Raw genomic sequence first — 25,117 nt, forward strand, 5'->3', positions numbered from 1 at the left:
TTATAGTAGCCTATAATTGTCTTTATTCAAATAATTGGATCCCATCTATACAATCCCAATTAATACAATCCTGAGTATTGTTAAAGTGTTGATTAGGCCACCAGGTGTGTGAGTATCCACCAACGTGAATGCTGGATGGATCAGTTTACCAGCCTACCCAGTGCACTGTAACAGATGTTGCTTAATATCTAGCCATCATACATCTAGGTGGACACTCCCACTCATGATGTCACTAAACACAGGAAAAGGCCGATTTTCAAACGGCCTGTAATGGCTTATCACATCACATCAGGGGGCATAATATCACCCCTTTAAAGAAGTTGTTGTTCATATGAATGTGGTCTTGTTCTACCAGCCTGCTAATTGACTGCCTATACATTCAATTGTGTGTCCACTAGATGGCATCCAACTACCCTAAAAAGTTGGCTGCCACACATTCACGGTAATAGTCTAATATGCAACACACGCAGTCTAAAGCCACATTATGAGCGGTCAAACAAATGTTCTTGCAACCTTGGGGAGGTTGCTCCTCCATCCCGCTCTTATGTAGAGGCTGCCCATTCGGGATGAGTGAGGCTTGTGTGCAATTTAACTGATAGGCTATATAAACAGCAATAAGCCTCCTCACCAAATCCTGCTTTCAGCGCGTGTGATAAGCGATATGTTGTTTATATTGAAAGACGATAAAATATTAACATTAATTACGTCAGCTTCATCCCGAATTAACAACCCCCGCATGCTAGGTTAGGATATAAGGCAACTTTAGGAATGTATATTACCATATTTGGTGGCATGTTGGCGGCGCGCACGGACGCAGCGGCTCTTGGCTCTCTGATTAGTGTATTATGCTCTTGTTGTTTGTGTTTTTAGTGTGGACGTGGTGTCAAGCTAAACATATTTACAGCCACACACAGCTCCTGAACATCGGGTTACGTTACGTTGTCGGGTTACGTTACGTTGTCAGGTTGCAGTTACGAGCGACTTCCAGCGGAATCACAACATCCCGCTCGACATAGCGAGGACACCGGAGTCCCCTTGGATTGTTGTCGGCCCCGGCAAGCGGCGTAGGCGGCGCAGGGAGCGCAAGCAGGAGCGGGGTTGCCGAGCGGGTCTTCTAGCCCGGCTACGGAAACAGCCACTCAAAACCCCGTTACCAAGCATATTCCTGACTAACGCAAGATTCATCGTTCACAAAATCTAGCAGCCAACAGCTTTGTTCGCGATTGCTGTGCTATGATCATCACGGAGACAATCAACTGATCCCGGATGCGTCAGTTCTACTAGCTGGACGCACTATCCACCGCTCCGACAGGAACAAGAACTCCAGTAAGAGCAGAGGAGGGGGACTGTGTGTTTATGTGCAAAATGATTGGTGCGCAAGCAGTAAGAGCACAGTCACTCACTGCTCCCCGGAAACAGAAGCAATGACAGTAGTTTGCAGACCCTTCTATCTGCCCAGAGAGCTGACAGTGGTAATTTTCACTGCTGTTTATATTCCACCAAATGCAAATGTTAGCATAGCGCTTACCTACCTACATGATAGTGTTAATAAAAAGCAGCAAGCTCATCCTGATGGGTATCATCGCTACGGGTTTTAATCAAGCATGCCTAAAGACAGTCAGATTTGTACAGTATGTACGGTGCTCCACCAGAGGAAACAACACACTGTACCGTGTCTATTCTAACATAAAGCATGCTTATGGAGCAGTCCCCCTCCCACATCTGGGCCTGTCTGACCATCTTTCGCTGCTCCTCATCCCAGCATACACTCCTCTTAGGAGGAAAACCAAGCCGGTCACAAAGGCTGTAAAAACCTGACCAGAGGGTGCACTCTCCCAACTGCAGTACTGCTTCGCTCATACAGATTAGAGTATCCTTGAACAACAGGATCTACAGGGCTTCACTGACACCGTATTGTCATACATCAAATACTGCACTGACAATGTGACGGTTGATAAGAACATCAAAGTCTATCCAAACCGAAAGCCCTGGATGACAAGTGAAGTCCAGTCACTCCTGAGAGCCCGAATCGCCGCCTTCAAAACAAAGGACAATGCCCTGTACAGCTTGGCGAGAGCGGACCTGAGGAGAGGCATTAAAGGTGCGAAGGAGGCCTACAAAAGGAAGGTTGAGGGCCATCTGACAAACAACAACCCACGTCAAGTGTGGCAGGGTTTAAACATATCACAAACTACAAAAGCAGCCCCTCAGTGACCATCAGTGGGGACGCCTCGCTGGCAGAGGATTTAAACCATTTCTTTGTCCGCTTTGAGGCAACAAGGCCCAACACAGGCATGCTGACCCCTCCGACCACAAGCCAACACACACTCACTATCCAGGAACATCAAGTGAGTCGTGTATTCAGGTCAGTGAACAAAAGAAAAGCCACTGGACCTGATGGAGTGCCTGGCGAAGTAATCAAAGCTTCTGCTGATCAGCTGGCAGTGATCTTCACCGAGCCTAACGTGCTGCTTTAGCACGTGTAACGCGTCTACGCGCCTTAACCAATAGTTCCCTATGCAAAAATGCCGATTTTCAACGCCTCTAACGCACGTAACGCGTTCATTGTGGCCGTACCATAAGATCTTCAACCTGTCCCTGACACATGCCACCGTCCTACCATGTCTCAAGTCGGCTACCATAATCCCTGTTCCCAAAAATGCAAATATCAATAACCTCAGTGACTACAGACCCATTGCACTACCACCAGTGGTTGCAAAATGTTTTTAGAGCCTTATGACTCATAACATCAAAGGATGCCTCCCTTTAACCTTTGACCCATTCCAATTTGCATACAAAGCAAACGGATCAACTGATGATGCCATCTCCTCAGCCCTCCACACCGCACTCAGCCAACTGGAACACCCGGGGACCTCCGTAAGGATGCACTTTGTTGACTACAGCTCTGCCTTTACCATCATCCCTGACATCCTTGTGAGCAAGCTGGCTGCCCTGGACTTCCCCCCCGCAACCTGTTCCTGGATAAAAGATTCTCTTACAAACCGACCGCAGTCTGTTAAAATTGGCACCCACAGCTCCTCTACCCTCATGCTCAGTACGGGTTCTCCACAAGGCTGCGTGCTGAGCCCACTCCTGTATGCCATCTACACACATGACTGTACTCCCACCCAACCCACCAACACAATAGTCAAATTGTGTTGGGCCTAAAAAAAAAAAAAGTTTGGTTCCTGTTGGTTGTCAGTTGAGGTCATGGGTAGGTAGGGAATTTATTTTATTTTTTCCAGCGGCAGCGAATGATAGGTAGGTTGTTTTCATTTAAAAACGAGAAAATTCGCTCATCCTTGTACAGAATGAAGAGGTGCTGTACCAAAACGTAATTATAGAGGTGCTGTACCAAAACGTAATTACAAATAAAAAAATAAAAAATTCTTTTTTTTTTTATAAAACTCATAAAATAATTTGGGTCGCACATAAATTGACAGGGTCGGTCTGAAACCGGAACCAAACAAAAAAAAATGTTAGGCCTTGTGTAGGACTCATTGGCGTAGAAGTTATAACTTAAGGAAGGACAACTGACATCCTAACAAGTTTAAATATTATTCCTTTGCATTTAAAGACTTGATGATCATTTCTCAAATGATCAAACATAAACTGTAATCTAAAAAACAAAATGATGGAGAGCTGATGTTCAATCCATTGTCTATCGTCTCAACCTCATTCCCCTTTACAAATAATCCCTTACAGGTTAAGAATATTTTAATGTCATTTGGGTCTGGTTGAGTAAAGTGAGTCCCTCTATAGGTCCACTCTGTTCTGGTGCTCCCAGCTGTAAGATTTAAAGCATTGGTTATATTTCAGATATTGATTACCAACCGCACAACAATATTTGACAACAGGGAGTACTATACTGTCCCCCATGGGGTACATCAGATGTATGTAGATTGATTGGTATATATTTTACTTGAACCCTTTTTTGTAGTTCAAATTTGTATTTAATATTTGTATTGAATATATTTAGATGATAACGTTAACATTGTTATTGGCCCCATTTCCCCTGTCTAATATAAAATGAATATTAAAATGTGTTAAAGTGGACCTTATTCATCCTTTGGATATGTACAGACAAATAAGATGAAGCCTATACATCTTCAAAGCAAAATAGGAGATACAAAGGTTAGAGAAAGGTGAAAGGAAGGAGTAAATCAATTATTTTATTGTCTTTGCCTAAATGGGCACAGCTGAAGAAGATATTCAGTACGTTGGGTAAACACGGACACTCCACCTGCTGGGACTGTGTGAGGACGGTACCTTGCAGGAGGAGCCACACCTTTTGAGTCAAATGTCTGGGAGGTAAAAGAGCATCTACTTATCACAGTGATTGAATGCATTTCTTCCATAAAATGACAGGTTAAATGGAAATTAATTAATTTATACTTTTATGTCAATTGTATCTATATTGATAGATGTTGCTCTGTGGGGTATGAGGTGTATTTTTGTCAACCAAAATCCTACACACACACACACACACACACACACACACACACACACACACACACACACATACACAAACACACACAATCTGCCCCAGGCACACAGAAAGGGACACAATATATGGAATGATCCCATGCTGCCCTCCAACCTAGGACACAGAATATACCTTTTCATCCGAAATAGTGAGCCAACTAAAATAACTGTCAGCTGTCTGAGATAATGGGTGGTAATGAGAGTTGTATTGTTTGGGCCATAAAGGGAAGATAATACATAAGGATGTAATGACCTTTCCTCAACAATAGCATGCAGATGACTATCATAGGAAAGTGAGAGTGCTTTGTCGGCTATTGTCGGCTGAGTTGCAGTTTTGTGTTGTGTTGTGAGCCGTCTCTTGAATGGAAGCTTTGGAAATCTGAGCTATTTGGTTCACGGCAATTGGCCACTCGATCTCTCTGACACTGCTTACGTGTCAGAGAGATCGAGTGGCCCACAAACGTGTGTGTGTGTGTGTGTGTGTGTGTGTGTGTGTGTGTATATGTGAGTCTCTATCTCTCTCGCTCACACACACACACACACACACACACACACACACACACACACACACACACACACTATCTTTCTCTCCCAAACACATATCCACCAAACATAAAGACACAAAGCAAAGTGTAACTAATCATTACAGATATCTTGGGGTATCTCTTTAAGCACGGTGCGGGTGTACGGTCACATTTGTCTTTGACAATATATGAACAAAAGGAAAAATCTCAGTCAGTGTTCATGTCCATCACCAAGGAAACAGCAACAATCTTTAATTTGAAAGTTGATAAGAGTGGAGTGTTAGGGTGATAGTCATTAGGGCTCTACAACAGTCAAGTCAATATCAAAAAGGAGTTGCGAGAACCAGTTAGGAGATCCTTGGAGAATGGGATGCAATAACTGGCTTGCCGAAGGAGAGGGAGGGGCTCAGAGTACAAAGAGTACATGTTACAGGTAGATGTAACACAGGTGGCAAAGGAGGCGGCACTGTGTGATATAAAATGGACACACACACAGACCCTAGATCACTGTTTCCAAAACAGTTGAGCAAGGCCTTGAGGCGAGGTGAGGTGAGAATATGTTGGAATTCAATCCATATTCCTGGCACTGGTTTCCGCAACAACACTGAGCTAGTCAACATGAATGGAAGTCGTTTTTATTGATATAATTACTAGGCCTACTAGTGCATACTAGTATGTGCTTAATCATTTACAAATGATCCACAAATGAAGCCTACTTCATTATTTATTTTGAGCAGAACCAGTAGGAAATTGTTTCCTGCAGTGATTTGAATGATCTTTCTGTGTAAAAGCGGTAATAACAATGCAGAGTTAAATACTATTAAGCTTTTTCACATTTATGAATTAAGGCTGTTTCGTCTTCACAACTCTGCTTGAAATATCTTTTCTCCCCGCATTCAAACAACAGAGACGATCCAGAGGTCTTGAGCTCTCGTGCAACTGAGGTGACAGTTGTAGACGATTCAGCTGTGTAGACAGCAGTACTGGACATAAAATTCCTAGAAAATAAAAATAGCCTCTACCCATGACACCACCTAGGTCTAATTGTGCAAATGATGTTAGGGCCAGCATAGATTAACCAGGAGAACATTATACAATATTCTGTGTCAAAATATTGTTTATCATATTAGTTTAAAATTTGAGTTTATTAGAGTAACTCGTCAGGGGCCAAACTATTTGAAACTTAGCACTTTTTTTTTATCTTTTGCCCATGACCGTTATTAATATTTGGTAAATCCGACAATATTCAGGGAGTCATGAAGAACTGAGCCACTTTGCAACTTTTTCCAAGGTAAGTGACAATTTGGCAACAAGTTGTTCATTCTCTTTCCAGTGTGTAAGACCAAGTCGTCTGCATACATCAGGGTCCCACAGATGGGAGATCATTGATGGATGCACTGAACAACAGTGGTGGAACGATGAGTTGTATCCTCTGGGTAGACCTATTAGCCTACACTCCCCATTTCGGGTTATTCAATTTCCCCAAGATGTAGCCTAAATTTGTAAATTGTGGTGATTAACATAATTCACCCACGGAATTATTGATGGGGGGGGGACTTGTTTAGCAAGGACACTTTAGGCAGACGGAACGACCGTCTCAGTTCAGTCCTCATTGGCTTACGAATGTGCTGGTTTAAGTGGTGTTTAATAAAATCTCAGTTCTGGATAGTACTCCGCCTCCCGTCTCTTGGCAATACCGATCTTTGCAATTGGTTCTCAATCGCTCTGGAATGGACACATTCTCTATTCAATTATATGATTCCATCGCTTAAAAGTTTCTTGTTCCCCTATAGTAGTGACATTTCACATGTATGGTCTTACGTGTTGTCGGAGAAACAAGAGGAATGTCCTGAATTTCACCGTAGGCCTATAATTCGCAACCGGCCAGCTTGATTCATTACATAGGCTTCTTTTTTTTACGCCTATATGTCAAACACGGCCGATGTAAAAAGCAGAAATATTAGACTCTCCTGACGACGATGATGTAATGTGTTTGGGGTTTCCTCGTGAGTGGACGACGCGCGCCCCCGCGTTCTGTTTTTGTTTCAAATCGTCCATATGTCGATCTTTTTAGAAAACCGCCTTCAGTCATTGTTTATTATGGTTGCACATAGTTAGGATACACTTTCAGCCCCTTTACAAATCGTATCGTCTGTTTAACGTCACTATAGCATAACCCACGATACTCAGATGTGAGTGGTTCATCAAGCTAGTTATATAGCTTGATGTCGCCCTCACAAGTTGCTTTAACATGACTGGGAGCGCGCACTCAGCATCTTCCCCCAGCACACGTGTGCAAGTCACCGTTGTAAAGGACTGGCAACCGGTTCAGGCTGGCAGGGATCATTGTGTTCTATGTTTTAGTCTATTATGAAATAGGGCACTCAGTGTACTCCGTATGGTTATCAAACGTCTCATTCCCAACAAACAATGTTAATATTTGTTGTGTCTTCAGAAGATTTAACTTCGTATATTTGACAATTTACATTTGACAAAACACCATAAACTAAGGAAACAAGCCCGAATGACATGCTGTTGATGTTTGAAACAGCTGCCTATTTGACACCCACTCTTTCTCACAGACACGCACGCACGCAAACACACTGATTCACCCCGAGAGAGAGAGAGAGAGAGAGAGAGAGAGAGAGAGAGAGAGAGAGAGAGAGAGAGAGAGAGAGAGAGAGAGAGAGAGAGAGAGAGAGAGAGAGAGAGAGAGAGAGAGAGAGAGAGAGAGAGAGAGAGAGAGAGAGAGAGAGAGGAGAGAGAGAGAGAGAGAGAGAGAGAGAGAGAGAGAGAGAGAGAGAGAGAGAGAGAGAGAGAGAGAGAGAGAGAGAGAGAGAGAGAGAGAGAGAGAGAGAGATGATGATGACAGCAACACATCTATTCCGATGACACAATTGCCTCCTTTTTAACCGTTTTTTTAACCTTTTCACTGGGAGAGGAGGGGGGGGGGGTCAACGAGTGAGAGATATAGAGGGAGAGAGATATATAGAGATAGATAGAAAGAGAGTGAGACACGGGCAGACAGGCAGACAGAGCGCGCGAGACACAAGGAAGTGGCCACCTCTGTGGATCAACGCTCTGGCAAACGAAGAGAAGACCAGCGAGAACAGCTTCAAACCGGTTCACTCCCCTCTCCGTCTCTGCTAGGCAACACAATAGCGCTGCCTTCCTTCTGCCGGCTTTCTCATTCAGACAGATGATGCCACAACAGCACTGCACCTCCGCCGCGTTTCAGCGCTACCGAGGCCGATACAGCAGATTTATCGTGGTGGAAATGTGCGTGGGGCTATGATAGTTGTGTTCGGGGGGGGCTACCGCATCTCCAGTGCGAAAAATTGGCTGGTTTATAGAGACGCCCTGAATAGAGCATCTTGCAGGTGTCTAGTTTAACTAGGTAAGTTATGTCCTTAATTTATTCCATATTGCCTAATAAGGTTCAATATTATTGTTAATGGTAACGAATAGTATCCTAATTGGCCTATCTCTCCCTCTGTAACGTTATATATATCTACATATAGGCCCGCTGAACGTTACTATTCTGTTGTCTATTGATGATATATATTTGAATATCAATATATTTTATACAGCTTGCTATGTTTGTGTAACGGTTAGGCAGAATCAACCGTTTCCGATTTTTTGGACACCGATATAACATGTGGAAGTGACGCTTATGTTTACCATTGAAGTTTGATTGTCATCGATGCGCAGCATGCCCTGGTGAATCCGACCACGCGCATTTTCGCGGTTGCTATCCCGTGCGCCTGGTTGCGTGTAGCAGACACGCATCGAGGCGGCTGCCTCCTGTCGCTGTGTACAGCAAGCTTTTTCCATTTCATTAGTCAAATATCGTCGAAGGATTTGTTAGTTATTTTAAATAACAATGGATGAATTGAAACATATTGCGGTATTCTTATCAACGTATTACACAATTGTGTCGTGAATCGGTACGGAAACATTTCAGACAAAGAACAACTTTAACTTGAATGTTATTTTTGAAGTTATGATTGTCAAAAACCAGACATAATATAAACACACCGGTTTCCTTGACTTTGTTCTGGTAACCTCTTTTTCCTTCCCTTTCACTGACTATTTTTCCGCACTCTCCTCCCCCCCTCTTTTTCCCATTCCTCCCTCCCCCTCCCTTTATTTTCCCCCTTCTCTCTAATTCTCCCCCCTTTTTGAAAACCCTCCCATTACCCTCACCCTGTTCTCCTTTCATCTCCTCTCCACCTCCTCATCCTCTTCCTTCCCTTCCCCCCTCTTTCTTATAAAATGACCTGCACCTTTCTCTGCCATCAATTTGACATGTAATGTGCATGTAACATTCCTCTCATTACAGCCAATCAGTGGAGGCGCTTGATTCTCCCCACTCAGCCACTTTTGTCGGAAAGCAACATGGCTTCCTCAGACACCACCACCACCACCACCGGCACCACCACCGGCAACACCTCCAAAGGCAGCAGGAGCTCAGAGACCAGAGCCCAGCAGCCCCTGGACGGCGGGTGGGGCTGGGTCATTGTCGTGGCCTGCTTCATGGCTCAGTTCCTGGCCTACGGGTCTCCCCTGTCTGTGGGAGTCCTGTTCCCACAGTGGCTGCACGTCTTCCAGGAAGGAAAGGGCTTGACTGCCTGGGTGGGCTCGCTGGTCTCTGGACTGGGCCTCATCGTCAGTAAGTCAGCCTCGGAGTGTGTGTGTGTGTGTGTGTGTGTGTGTGTGTGTGTGTGTATGTGTGTGTGTGTGTGTGTGTGTGTGTGTGTGTGGGTGGGTGAGAGAGACACACTTTTTATGTATTGAGATATAAGTTGTAAAAATGCAGTGAGGGATATGGAAATAAATACCATGTTTTTTTCCCCCTGAAACGCCCTGGTCTCACCACGAGGGCGTCCCCCTCGCTCTTTCCTTCCCCAACTCGCGGGTCTCTTGGCCACCAGAGTAACACATGACAACATCAATGCCTGTTTCCTTGGGCTCTTTGATACCACACATTGAGGCTGATGAATAGGTCAGGGACTCACACACCAATGAACACACACACACACACACACACACACACACACACACACACACACACACACACACACACACACACACACACACACACACACACACACACACACACACACACACAAAAACATCTTATTCAATGTCTAGGGAATCGTGAATGTACAAGTTATAATGGTCCTAGCCTCCTAGGGATATATTGCTGGTCAGGTAATCCCAGTACAAACCCCATTGGTTATATTTTCTGTGCTTTTTTATTCTGTTCTATTGTATTTGCTCTAGTCATCATACGCCAGTCATGCCGAGTCATCATCTCCCTCTGTTCCTTTCTGTCTCTCCCGCTCTCTCTCTTTCTTGCTCCCTCCCCCTCCCTCTAACTCCAACTTTTTTCTCACCCACATTAGGTCTCTATATCTCTCCCCCCTTTTCTCTCCATCTCTCTCTCTGTATCTCCATCCCTCTCTTCTTCCCCCCTTTAATCTTTATATCCTTTGTCTCGCCCTCAACCCTCTTTTCTGCTCTCCCACATTAACATGGTCTCTCGTGTGTGTCTTTCTCTCAGGTCCCATTTGCAGTGCAAGTGTGGAGCACTTTGGGGCGCGTCCGGTCACTGTTTTCAGCGGGGTGATGGTGGCGGGGGGGCTTATGCTGAGCGCGTTCGCCCCAAACATCCCCTTCCTCATCTTCTCCTTCGGCATCGTTGTCGGTGAGTTTCGGAAGCAAAAGCTAAATTTGTTGCTGAGTTGAGATATTTTAAATGTTGAGGTCAATTCAAAGGAAGGATGAACTGAAGATAACACAGGATGAAGAAAGGGAAGGAGCCCAGATTACAGTGTAGTCAGCGGAAATGAAACACACACACACAGGACCGTTTATAACTGTCAGAGAAGCCATCACAAGGCAACTGTACTCAACACTGCAACACGATGAATAAGAAAGCCAAAAAAAAAAAATACACGGTTAAAAGACTAAGACTAAGACTGTAAACGGAAATGAACATGTTCACTCACACACTATCCCACCAGTTCCAATGACTCAGTCGGTCATTTTGGAAGCGCTGACTCATAATGAATGAGCCCTCTTGATTGGAGCAGGAAGCGTGTGTCATGTGACCGGGCCATGAAAATATTCCTCTGGATCAGATGTGGGTCAGTCGGCTAAGTACGGATCAAATTCTTTAACCGCTAGACTGATCTCTTGTTAACAGCTGAACGGAAAGGCATCCCCTCTATTCCTCCGCCTAAGATATATTTGGCTATCTGTCCATTTGTACTGTTTCTAATCCATGGTCATGGTGACTTGTTATTCTAGGATGAGAGAAACGGTAATCAAATACATAGTGCTCTTGAAAAAACAGTCAAATGCTTGATAGGATAAAGTAATTTTTTCTTGCCTTCTTTCCTTCTTTCACTCCTTTCTCTCTGTTATTCCTCCTCAGCGGCTCATCTTACTGCTCATATCTCTGTTTTGAGTATTCCATGAGCAACACTACATCTGTACTCACTGTCCCTCTAAACACTCCCAGACGTCATACTGGTGCCAATGTCTCTCTCTCTCTCTCTCTCTCTCTCTCTCTCTCTCTCTCTCTCTCTCTCTCTCTCTCTCAAATGAACCCCAGCTAATATGGACTTTAGCTAACAGTGATTTTGTCCTGGTGGTAATTTTTTTACATTTTCTCCCTATCTCCCTCTCTCTGTCCCCAAGGTGTGGGATGTGGACTGGTGTACGCAGCCACGCTCACCATTACCTGCCTATACTTTGACAAGAAGAAGGGCCTTGCGCTGGGAATTGTGGGCACAGGTAGATAATGTCCATACTGCAGTACCACTGTCGAACAAACAACACCAAGTCACACATAAAGTGTTGCCACTTGATCCATTTAGAAGTAATCATTCCTTCCTGAAGGTTTTTCCTCTAGATTGAGGGAGTTTTTCCTTAGGGGTAAGGGGGTTTCGTACCATGTTGGCATGTGAAGCCCCCTGAGGCAGTCAGTCTGTGGAGGGGCTATTCAAATTAGATTGCATTCTCAGCTTTTTCCCACAGACTATCACACCTCAACTCACTCAAGAACATTCCATGAACATTCTGTACTATGCCCTTCATATGCACGATAACTTATATGCAGAATAACATGTAACTGTAACTCTATGCTGCTATTCAGCAGTTTTGCACTTTACTATATTGCACCTTTATTTGGACCTCAACAACTACCTACAAACACTGTGAATATTATACTATGTACTGTTTGTCTGTATATGTTGTGATTATTTGTTGTCTTTTTGCACTATTACGTTATTATGTTATATGTAATATGTTGGTAAATATATTAATAGCACATTTGGAGAATTCGGAAACACATTTTCGGTCCTCTGTGTCAGTCTGACACAAAGTCAAAATGTGGAGTTCAGTTGAGTTTGTATTCAATAAATCCATCGCCTTTTACCGATACTCAGACCAAAGTGGATTTGCTTATTTGGCTTGTCAATCAACGGTGCGTGCGCCAATGTCTCGTGGGCTAGGTTCCAGCATGGGCGGCTTCCTCTACGCCACGCTGCAGACCAAGCTGATCGAGCTGCTGGGCGTCAGCGGCTGCCTACTCATCGTGGGCGCCGTGTCCCTCAACATCATCGCCTGCGCCGGCCCCATGCGACCCCTGACCCCGCCCAAGTACTACCTCAAGCAGCGCGCGGCCCTCCTGGAGAGGGCCGAGGCCGAGGCCGCGAGGCTGTCGGAGAAGCCGGGCCCGGACGAGGCCCCGGCCAATCAGAAGCCTCTGCTGACCAAGGACGCCGTGATGCTCACCGTGGAGACGAAGGAGCCGTTCCAGAGGAGGAGGGCTCGCGACTTTGCGGACCTGGTCCGGCAGATAAAGAGCAGGCTGAGGGATTATTCAAGGTATGTGTGAGGCCGACTTCCAGTTCATGTGACACACGATCCCGCCACGCGTACAAAGCTCCTTCCCCTCAGCAACTAACCACCAGGAGCACGTTTAACCCGGTGACCTCACAGTGTGGCATGGGTCACTTTTTCAGTTCACCCTCTCTGTGTTCTATGAAATGAGTTATCGTTCCCGACATTGGTTTCCTCTGGCACTTCGCTCGCCCACACTCCTCACTCTCGCTTCATATCTCTCTATTTATGTCTCTCGAATTCTCTCTCTCTCTAGATGCATGTCCTCTACATCAGCGGTGTTCCAGAACCGAGTCTTCATGGCCCTGTGTATCTCCTTCTTCCTCTTCGCCCTTGGTAAGTCTTATTCAACATTTTCTATGTTTTCCAGCAATGACAAAACGTTTACAAATCAAATATATTTCACATATTTTTGTGCATAAATGTTTTTGTTTGGCCGTTGTCATTGGTGGTGAATTATATTGAGGTCACAGACACTCACAGGCGTTGTTGTAGTGCGTAACCGAGAGCAAGGTGGCAGCTGGTCGTCTTCACACTTACATGCTTAAGCTAAACCACAACCACATCCCCACCCCCACACATGTGAACAGACAAAGGGACAGGAACAAATCCTTGATCATGTGACCTTTTTCGTTACGTTCTGTATTTTGTAAGGTACCTTGACAGGCGGTGAAGGTAATTCAGCCTAAATACAAATAAGGAGGGGCCCATCCCGGTCCAAAAACAATACTGTGTCTATACACACTTCCTTAAACCTACCAGGTCATGGAACGGTTATCCAGATACTGCCCGGTGTGTCAATAGAAGCCACTAAATAACCGACAACAGAAAACAAACAAAAACAAATTCTAACCGCTTTCCTCCCCCCCACCCCCCACAGCTGCCAGGCGCTGTCAGTCATCGGTGGCCCGCTAAACTGCTCACCCCCCCACTCCATAGGTGCCTTCCCCACCCTGCTCTTCATGGAGGACGTAGCCCGGAGCCAGGGGCTCATAGAGGAGGGCACCGCCACCTTCCCGCTGGTGTCGCTGGTCGCCATCGCCAGCGGCTTTGGCAAGCTGGGCCTGGGAGCGATGGTGGACCTGCCCTTCGTCCACAGCATCCCCCTCTTCATCTTCACCATGGTGGGCAGCGGGCTGGGCCTGCTGCTCATACCGTTCACCAAGTAAGCACACAGACTGGTCTGGAAGCTTGGTTGTTTTTTGATGTTTGTTTGTTTCCTACTTACATATTGACCTTCTTTTCTTTTTTCCTTTAGTATCCTCAACTTGATAATAATCTGGGAAAAAAAATCTGCTTTTATTTTACATGAATGCTTATTGTTAGTAAATGTGGAATTGTTTTTAATGTGATTGATTTGTCGCTGCCATGCTAATGAACGGTAGGTGCTCCAAAGCCACACGATTGTCCACTCGTAAACGATGACATCGTTCTTTATACCTTCGGGATACTTCCTGTCCACACATTAGTGGCACAGCGTTGACATGCCAATAATGGCGACGCAACCCAGCATTTTCAGAGGAGCTCTGTTCTGAGAATACCTCGGGGGCGTACATTCTCAGCATGCAAAGAATGCATGCTCAGAATGCTGAGTGACCTCTTGACCTCTGCGTGCAGGTTCTACCTGGGGCTGCAGATCCTGGCTGTGTGGATGGGCTTCCTGGGCGGCAACTGGTCGCTGACCCCGTACATCACCAACGAGATAGTGGGCAAGGAGAAGCTCTCTGAAGCCCACGGCGTCCTCATGTTCTTCGGAGGCCTGGGAATCACCCTGGGGCCTCCAGTCGTAGGTAGGCCATGGACCAATTAGCTCACTCATTTGTTGACAACAACGGCGGTCATTCCCCAGAGGGAAATAGACGGTATAGTTTGAATGTGTTCTTTTCCTAAAGCGCAGCTAGTTACCAACTGGTTGCGGGTAATGATTGTTACATGTTAGGATTTTATATGTTACTTTGTATGTATTATTGATGACAGTAAAACACAATAATGTTGTGTTATCAAGCTCCGTTAAATGATTTAATATTAACCCAGGATAATATTGACCTTAGCTATCTGTGTGATTTTGTCTCTCTCACGCTCATGCTTTCTCTCTCTCTTTTCTAGGTTGCTTCTACGACCTGACCCTCTCCTTTGACATTGCATTCTACTTCAGCGGGGGGTGCGTGCTCCTGGGTGGCATGATCCTGTTTACCTGTACCCTGCCATGCCTGGGTCGTACCACTTTTGAAACCCCCCTCCCAACCCTAGAAGCCGTGCAGACGGAACACATTGAATGTGTTATTCCCGACGCAACTGATGGGTCGTACACGCCGGCGACCCTCATGGTAACGTTCGCGGCCTGACAGATATATATCATTAAATAGTGTGCATTCTTGTTCATTTTTGACAATTGAACCACAAACCATATCCCAAATTCCTGAATCAGCTGTTTAGTTTATAAGATGTTCCTCATTCAGGATTCTGAGGGAGATAGAAATGTAAAAAAGGGTTGAGAGGTGCCATTTGTGCAACCTCAACATTGAAGCTATTTCCTTGTTTTATAGTTTCTGGTTATGCGGTCGCCTAGAAACGACATACAAATAAACAACATCCCCCACATTTCAGACAGCTTACACCACGTATTACTTACAGAGGTGTAGCTCTCCCAAAGAACCAGTTCTAGCAATAATTAGTCATATTTTTTTACGTGGAATTTGTATTTTACAATTGAATTGTTTTGTTCAAATATACTGCCGTCAAAAGTTACTAGTAATTATATATGATATATTATTATCATACCTTTTTATATATATATATATATATATATATATATATATATATATATATATATAAATATCTTCGGCAAACCGTAACTGTACGGGGTTCACACACAGATATTACTGACGGACACATTAGTAAAGCAGTTGAAACCGAGAAATAAATCAAACATTTATTTATAGGCTATTGTCTATGTCTAAAGTGAAGTCGAATATGTAGTTTGGTTCTATGGAGTCTGGTTACGATTTTTTGTTATGCAAAGTTTAGCCGTCCAAATAATTATTTCTTATTTCGTTCCTTATGACTTGTTTGTAACTGTTTATTATTGTTGATGATTTGATTTGTAATCATTTTTTATCCAAGTATATCCCTTTATAGTGGAAGGCTTTATATCTGTCCTATCATTTAGCTGCTATGCTGTTTTACCACTATGCTTTTTTATTTATATTCCTTTTCTTGATAGGGGTTTTTGATGTAATATCCGCACTTAAGCCAGAGGCAACATTGATCCATATTATTTTTATTTTCTTTTTTTATAAATGTTACAAAAGTAAATAATAATAATTGAAAATACCTTTCTAAAATTAAATTGATTTAACTTTTTAAGTGCAAACCTGCCAAACTCGAACTGCCATACAACACTTTTATTTTAAAATCCTACACATAACACAAAATGCTTTTTTTGTGTATTCTCAAGTTAAGTTTTAGGGAGTAATGGTAATAGAGGGATATTCAACGTCAAGACTTTTATACTAGTCCATTTTTTGTAAGTGTGATTTTGTTTGAGACTGTACTGTATGACAATTCTTCATTTTTTTCCACTGTGTGGGTTTACAAGGAAAACAATATGGCTGTCTTAAACAAATCTCTGTCTGTGTATTTGGAATTGAACCAAAGTTCCCGGCGTCATACACTACTGTTTTATAAAGCGCATTTCCTAAAGGTTGTATAGACCTTACTGGGGAACAAAATGAAAATCATTAACAATCGAAATAAAAATAAAAATATAAAGGCTGGTCCTACAGTTAAAACGTTTTTTCATAAATTTTTCATTTATATATATATATATATATATATATATATATATATATATATATATATATATATGTATATGTATATATATATATATATATGTATATGTATGTATATGTGCATGTTTTTGTACCATATCTACCCCACCGTGGTAATTGTGACAGGGTTGGATATGAGGCATCATGTCTTGGAGTAGAAATTAGTCTTTATATCTTCTGAAAAAGGTCTCTCAGACGTAGTTTGGAAGAAAGGAAAAAAGTGTGATCATGTACAATATATTCTGTTTAATTGTTCAACTCACAAATCTTCTCAGAGTGTTCAAAAAGTGGTCAAGACCGAACTTTATGATGGATTGAATTCAAACAACTCAACAGATGAGGAGAACCTCTTTGTCTGTGTGTGCCTGTGTTCTATTCTGCTCTGTTCTTTGGGGGTCCTAAAGTTCATTGAGTTGGTTGTGAGTTTGACAGTGTGTCAACGAGGGCACGTTTACCATCTCACACAGTCAAAGAGCAATAGGGGCCACTAGTTATCTGTTGGTTGTTTGATAAAGGAATCCCAAGGTGTTACTTGAAATAAAAACTGAACTATACCTACTATGATGCTATGACACACATTGGCAATATATTTGTTTGTTTTTTGTTTAGGGGTTTCAGCATTCTTTTTTAAAATAAAAAGTTGTACTACATTATGAAGTAAATCTCTCTTTCCCGGGGATAATGGACACTGTTTTTGTGTGTGATTAGTGATGATCATCTGGAGAAGCAGAACTGAACACCTTTTGAACGGATGTTAATCCCAACCTCCCCAAACAGACGTAAACAAAGAGTCAGTCGGTTTTAATTTGGGGTCCTTGGATGTTCCATGCGTACAGGAAGTGGGCTGATGTAATCCTCACCACACTCCTAAAATCTAGAGCCAATGGCACCGCAGAGTTGAGAGGGACCGGTGAGTTCATGTCGTCAGTTCTTTGAAGCACGTGTGTGGGATTCAGAGTGCGCTTTCATGTCGTTGTTTATGTATTTTTTATGACTGGTTTAAAGTTTCAGAATTTCCGTTTGAAGAATACTATATTTAGATAATATGGGTAACACACCCAGCTCAAGGGAAGCCCTTTTTAGCCAGGCTTCATTGCTTGTTTACTACAACTATGAAAAGATCACTTGAATAGGAGAATAGATTATTAATATTCCAACAGCATTACTGGACTAATAATATTTAACTTAATAATGAAACATGACATGGGTAAGTTATGAATGAAGTAAAACCAAAGTTGGGCTAAACTTTTTGTCTATGGCAGTCTTGGGGCGCACTAGTCGCCATAGGCAAAGTTGCCCTGTACCGTACTTAAGTATGATTGCCCCCCCCAAACTGGGCCTGATGCTGCCTTCAAAACAGCTCGGAGGTTCGGAAGCTGTTATGTGTCTTTACGCAAACCTTCCCTTCTTCCGAAATCAGAGTGTTCAGGAAACGCCCGTAGGCTATGAAGTTCGTAGGCTATGACATAAAACCGGAAAACAGATCGGTCTGGAGACTAGACTTCATAACAACTTCAAGTATGGATGCCCGCAGGGACCTCTTTGCGCTTCTTTGCTTAATCAGATGAATCAGTTATTAGAACTGCGGCGCACGTACAGCCGTATATAAAAGGAGAGCACAAAGGCGCGGCAGCAGCAGTTCAGGCCCTCGTGGGGCGGGTCCAGGCCCTGGGGGGGGGGGGGGGGCGTGGGGATTGACCCCGGTGGGGGCGAAACCGGCTGGGGGGACTCCTGCGCTTAATGGCACAGCAGGTTGGACAGGGAGCGGAAGGCATCCCCACACCTGTCACACTTGTAAGGGCATTCCCCCGTGTGCAGGCGAACGTGCGCCATCAGCCCAGCCTTCTGAGAGAAGGCTGGGCTGCAGTAGGAGCACGTGTACGGCTTCTCCCCCATGTGGAGCCACTGGTGGGTCTTGAGGTGCGAGGCCCGGCCAAAGCTCTTCCCACACACCGGGCTCTTAAAGGGCCGATTCCCGCTGTCGATCATTTTGTGAGCGACGAGTTGGGAGGACTGATGGAAGGACTTGCCACAGGTCCCACATCTGAACTTCCTCACCTTGCTGTGAGAAGCGAGGTGAACAGTCAAGTGGGTCAGGGAAATGAAGGTCTTGTCACAGTCAGGGCAGCTGTGAGGGTGGACGGCATCCCGGTGGTATAATATGTCCCATTTAAGCTGCCAGTTGAAACGGGAGTAACCTGTAGACCGCTGTCAACGACCCCATCCCTATTGACAACGAGATCCAAGAGGAACCACGAACAGCAGAGATCTGACACCCGGGACACAGAGAAGAACGACCACAGCCCCGTCTGGTGGAACGAGCTCCCTCCAATATCAGGACCGCAGAATCGCTCACAAGCTTCCGCAAAAGACTCAATACTCACTTCTTGTTCAGAGTTCACGTAGACCAGGGGTCGGCAACCCGCAGCCCACAGGCCGCCCTTTGGCGCCGCCCTTATGGCGCTTTGGCCATAACCCGAAATTAACATTCATGGGATTAATTTTCCTATGATTGTTGTAGGCCTAAAGTCAACCATACATTATCAATGTGTAAAATATATATTGCTTGTATAGGGCATGAAAAATGTTTTTTCAGCATGAAATGTGCATCGCGATACTATCCTGGTGCCTATTTTCTGAGCGGTAGCTTGCTAAAATCTTCTAGCTATGGATCCAAAGAAGGCAAAACATATATAAGATGAAAACAACACCATACAGCCCTTATATTCAGAAGCTCTGCAATTGAATTTCAGAAACAAAAATCCCATGAAACTGGATGAGAAAGGTAGGGGGTGTTTGATTATCTCATTCATTGTAGCAAGTTGTAACCCTTTGTTAATATAGATTTTTGCTCATGCATGCCCCAAGTGTTGCTGGGAATCAATTCAAAAGACTACTTAGCACTGAACTGGACAGTCATAATTCAATAGTTTGAAATGTTTAACAGTGTTGTTATTTTCTATGATGCAATGATGTTCATTTCATTTGCAAAAACATGGACTGAAAAGCGCTAGGCCTACTCAATTTCAACTTTAAAACCTGAGTTGATTTTTCCTGCATTCCTCCCTCATTTATTGTTAGATGTAACATCCACTCAAAGGCTTGTTTTGTAGCCTATGTTTTATTGCAATTGCATGTATTCATTGCATAAATCCTATTGTTGTACATGCCTATACCGGCTATTTAATTGCTAAAGTAGCTAAATAGCCTATTACCACAAAAATGCAGCCCCATACAGCTATCCACACCCCATTTCTAACCAAAAATGGCCCTTACTGTACCGACAGTGTATATTGTTTTTCTTTCTTCTGACAAATGTACTCATTGTAAGTGTCTTTGGATAAGCGTCTGCTAAAAGCCCTAATGTGAATGTAGTGTTTTCTCTTCTCTTCCATTTACCCCTGATAATAACGCTAGACGAGTCTCCAGTAGCGGACTGGGACAATAATTCAGGCCGGGAATTTGATGCCATTCCAGGCCACCCTTCTCATGCAGACCACCATACCTCTAGTTGTGTATTCTAACACTATTTGATAGTTAAAAGAGATTTCGGAGTGACCGATGAGTTATCTATTTGAATATATGATTTTCATTGAAAACCCTGTTTTCAAATGTTATAGCAATGGATGAATACTCAAAAACTATTGAGGACAGCAGCCATAGGATACACAAATGTACAAGGCAAGACACACAAAACAATGGGCCTATATTTGTAAAAAGAGAGACAAATACTAGCTTGGATGTTCAATAATTAACTTTACTTTCAAGCATCAAACATATACAACATTTATCAAAACTGGAATATATTAATTTCTTTAAATTTAACAAGCAACAATGTAAGAACAACAAAGAAGAACTTAGAATACAATATTCGCTCATTAGTGTCAATAAAGTAGATCACTAAGAGTAACCAGTCAGCGATTATCCCTAGTAAACCAGTAGGCGGCGCAGTAGCTCACTGCTCTGCCATCTTGTCAATAATGTCATCTTTGTCAAGTGCCATTAGAATCTCCTTCTCTGTTGCCATCAGCATGAATGCTTCTAAGTTCTCTTGACTGAGAGAGGTTCTCAGGCGATTCTTCACAAGTTTCAAATCCGAACCCGACAAATTCTATTCATATTTCATAATATTGTAATGACCACGGAAGAGGCAGTGAATGAAGTGATTAGACAGCTTAGATACCTAATAAACCGTTGGAACACGCAAGACCGGTCACCATGGCAACGCTGGTAAACAAACCCTCGGAGCTCGGCTTTTGGCCGAGTTTTATACCATATAAAGGAATGAAGACATTAATGGTCCAAATATTATTAATAAATATTCGAATATATTCGAATATTAATATTAATAAACATACGAACTTTTATCTTTGGTATACTACTGCGACTGCTTGATAAACGAACATTCCAGGTCGGGGAAGGGGGGAAATCAACAGAACTTGCGGTGGTTTGCGGCCATCCTGAACCAGAGCTCCCGGGTGTTTTCTTTTTAAATGCTCGTGCATTGCCGTAGTGCTGCTGTGGTACGCTAATGTAAATTTGCATAGTCTGCAAATAACCACCTTGTTGGGAGCGTTGAGAGTAAGTAATCGTCCCATCACTCACGGGGGAGTTCGGCATCAAACTTTTATTTACAACTAGCATGATGCTGCTATTGACGTCGTAGATGTCAATAGCGGTGAACGAGTTGATGGACTTAACCCTTCGTGAACGATAAACGCAATGAAAGCTGTGTCGTTTTTGACGGACCTTCCCTTCTGGTGAACATGTCACTTATTTTGCAACATTTTGCTCCGTCTGTTGCGAGGGCTTTACGTTTTCTGTCCCTCTCTCTCGCTGCTCCACCTTTCCTCTTTTTCTGACTCTCCATTTCTCTCGACTACTGGAATGAAGACAGCGGAGCTAATTGGTTGTTGTGTTAAAGGAAGCGCAACGCTCGCGTCACTCACGTCGTTTACGCGCGTCGCTCGCGTCGACTAAGGGCCCTTACGGTGCGGCCACACCAAACGCGTTACTCGCGTTGGATAACGCGAATTACGCCGACAGGTCGCCGAGCGGCGTTATTACGTACCTAGATGGATCGATTTGATTGGCCCGGGCGTCAGTCACTCAGTCCGGTGACTTTTCAAGTCAGGCCAGGAGGACCATCAGGCCACCGGGAAACGTCCCGGTGCTCCCGACGGCCAATCCGCCACTGCGAGTCTCTGAAGACAGACCAAGTTCCCTGGGCAGTGGGCTGTGTGGAGATGGTTTGAAATGTGGCTGTTCCTATGGGCGGACAAGGAGGACTAGAGGGACCAGGAGGACTAGGGGGACTTTAGGAGGACTAGGGGGACTAGGAGGACTAGGAGGACCAGGGGGACTAGGAGGTAAGTAAGTACATTATATTTATAAGCACAACAGTTTTCACTGGCCAAAGTGCCGTACATTGTGCAAAAAAGGCATATAAAAGAACACATACCACATACATAGACAGTACATTAAAACATAAAAATAACAACATACCACAAAAGGGGAGGAAAGGTCAGGGAGAAGAAGTACGTTTTGAGCCTAGATTTAAAACTGGTGACGGAAGGAGCGTCTCTAATTGAATGCGGCAGTTTGTTCTAAAGGCGGAGGCCACAGCAAAAGCCCTGTCACCCCTCTGTTTTAATCTAGTGCGTGGAACGTGCAGGAGACCCATGCTACATGATCTAAGGGACCTGGGAGCTGAGTGGTGATGGATGAGCTCTGTAATGTAGGGCGGGGCCAGGCCATTTAGGGCTTTAAAAACCATAAGTAGGGTTTTAAAATGAATTCTGTGCTGGATGGGCAACCAGTGGAGGGATGCTGCCCCCGGCAGGTGTGGGAGGGCGTCAGGGCAATAACGGACTACAAGGGAAGAACTTCCCCCCCTGTCAACAGCAGCGCCCTCCGGTGTCGCCCCCTCTCCCCTATGACGGCTCCACCCTAGTCCTGAGCACTCATGAGGTCAGACTCAGCCTACGCAACATCAACATCAGGAAGGCGGCAGGCCCAGATTGAGTCCAGGGATGGGTGCTCAAGGACTGTGCGGCTGAACTAGCTCCAGTTCTTACCACCATCTTTAACCTGTCTCTGGCCTCATCCTGGGTTCCACGATGTCTCAAAGCAGCAACAATATTCCCGGTTCCCAGGAAACCGATTGTTACAGGTCATAACAACTACAGGCCTGTAGTAGCACTCACTCCTACCATCGCAAAATGCTTTGAGAAACTGGTCATGAAACACATTCAAGCCTCCATACCATGCTTACCGGAAGAACAGGTCTACAGAGGATGCCATTGCCATTGTGTTACACACTCTACTAGAATATCTTGAGCACAGGAACACATATGGGAGACGCCTTTTTGTTGACTTTAGTTCAGCCTTCAACACTATCCTGCCAAACAAGCTACACAGCAAATTACTTTATGGTCGTATTTTGATTAACTTTAGCCTGGTTAACCTTGACCTATGCTTCTTAAAATGAAATACACCTAGTTTGGTGGCGATTGACTCAAGTTAACCCGGCATTTTGTTACAGGTTCTGGGTTTCTCAAAAATGAGGTAAGAAAATTCTCAACAAGAGGAGATACAAATGGCTACTACGGAAGAGGATTAGGGCCACACATGTAAAAAAAATTAAGTTCTGACTTTATTCTCAGAATTCTGAGAATAAAGTCAGAATTCTGACATTAATCTCAGAATTCTGAGATAAAAAGTCAGAATTCTGACTTTAATCTCAGAATTCTGAGATAAAAAGTCAGAATTCTGAGAAAAAGTCATAATTCTGACATTAATCTCAGAATTCTGACTTTAATCTCAGAATTCTGAGAAAAAAGTCTGAATTCTGACTTTAAAGTCAGAACTACGGGTATCTGTAAGGACCAACCTCCGTGGGAGAGACACTTTGCTTTATGCAGTAGGAGGAAACCTATGGAAAGCCAAGAAGGCCACAATCCGGCCCTAGAATGGCGCGGTAAAAGTGCAAGAATTCCGTACGGAATCCGTACGGAACTAATAGCCGCGGCTATTAGTCATATTGAGATGGCAGTGTGCGAAATACCCGTCAATATTCGGGGATGCCCTCATTCCCAGATTGTTCTCGATATGCAGTAGCCAGCTAGGCCATAACATTACAATATTTCATGGATGCAAGCAAGCCAAGACAATCGATCTATATCTATAGCCTACATGACAACACACACACACACACACACACACACACACACACACACACACACACACACACACACACACACACACACACACACACACACACACACACACACACACAGACACACACACACGCACACACGTTAAACACACTGGTAAAGCAATAGGAGCCTGCATTGGCTAAAGTTGTTGGGATGAACGTTATTTTATAACAGGGAGGGGCAAAGTTGTGCATTACATTGGCACCGTTCTAGCGCACTCAGAAGAACATGAACTGAATAAATGCCAGGTATATAGCATATCGGAGACGGGCACACAATCAGTGCATTTGCAAATGAGAGCCTACAGTATGACCGATCTTGTGACATTATTTAACCATCCATCTACAGCTAATACGATCAGACAGATACATCATTGATCACATATAAGCCCACAACAAGCCCAACATCACCACGGCAGGTGCGCTCTCTCTCGCACATTCACACAATCACTCCAACTTCTCCAACTCCAAGGCAAAGCTGTTTCACTAAGACCACAAACAACCAGAAATAACCAGCCTGCATATCCACAACAATGCACAACAATCAGTTCTATACATTGCGTCTATCTTCCGTTTGGCGCACACATCGCTACCTATGGCGTATTTGTGAATAAATGCTTTGAATTCTGAATACTGGACTTGGTGAGCTTGGTGAGTTGGCTATGGGACGTGCACTTTTACCGCGCCATTCTAGGGCCGGATTGTGGCCTTCTTGGCTTTCCATAGGTTTCCTCCAACTGCATAAAGCAAAGTGTCTCTCCCACGGAGGTTGGTCCTTACAGATACCCGTAGTTCTGACTTTAAAGTCAGAATTCTGACTTTTTTCTCAGAATTCTGAGATTAATGTCAGAATTCTGACTTTAATCTCAGAATTCTGAGAATAAAGTCAGAATTCTGACTTTAATCTCAGAATTCTGAGAATAAAGTCAGAAGTTAATTTTTTTTTACATGTGTGGCCCTAATCCTCTTCCGTAGGCTACAGGATTTCATGACTGTAGAAGAAGGGGTCAGAAAATATGTCCGTCCAAATTCTGCATTTTCTGTTAATTGTTATAGCTCCCCCTATGGCCCAATCTGGGTACAAATTGGAAAGGTTTCATTTTCAGTTAATTGTTTAACCACTCCCTATTAGCCCGATATGGATACGA

At 43.9% G+C, this 25,117-nt stretch overlaps 1 protein-coding gene across 1 annotated transcript; it reads left to right on the top strand.

The window, feature by feature from the left end:
* Window positions 1–7,857: 7,857 nt before the first annotated feature.
* LOC115531327 (monocarboxylate transporter 9) lies at window positions 7,858–17,403 on the top strand. Its single transcript, XM_030340515.1, has 9 exons — window positions 7,858–8,406; window positions 9,352–9,681; window positions 10,576–10,719; window positions 11,718–11,813; window positions 12,533–12,908; window positions 13,180–13,259; window positions 13,863–14,088; window positions 14,541–14,713; window positions 15,030–17,403. Exons 2-9 carry the CDS (start codon window positions 9,408–9,410, stop codon window positions 15,266–15,268), a joined length of 1,608 nt encoding a protein of 535 aa, XP_030196375.1. The 5' UTR covers window positions 7,858–8,406; window positions 9,352–9,407; the 3' UTR covers window positions 15,269–17,403.
* Window positions 17,404–25,117: the final 7,714 nt, after the last annotated feature.

The sequence above is a fragment of the Gadus morhua genome, chromosome 18 (genome assembly GCF_902167405.1).
Source record: "Gadus morhua chromosome 18, gadMor3.0, whole genome shotgun sequence".
Classification (NCBI taxonomy): Eukaryota; Metazoa; Chordata; class Actinopteri; order Gadiformes; family Gadidae; genus Gadus; species Gadus morhua.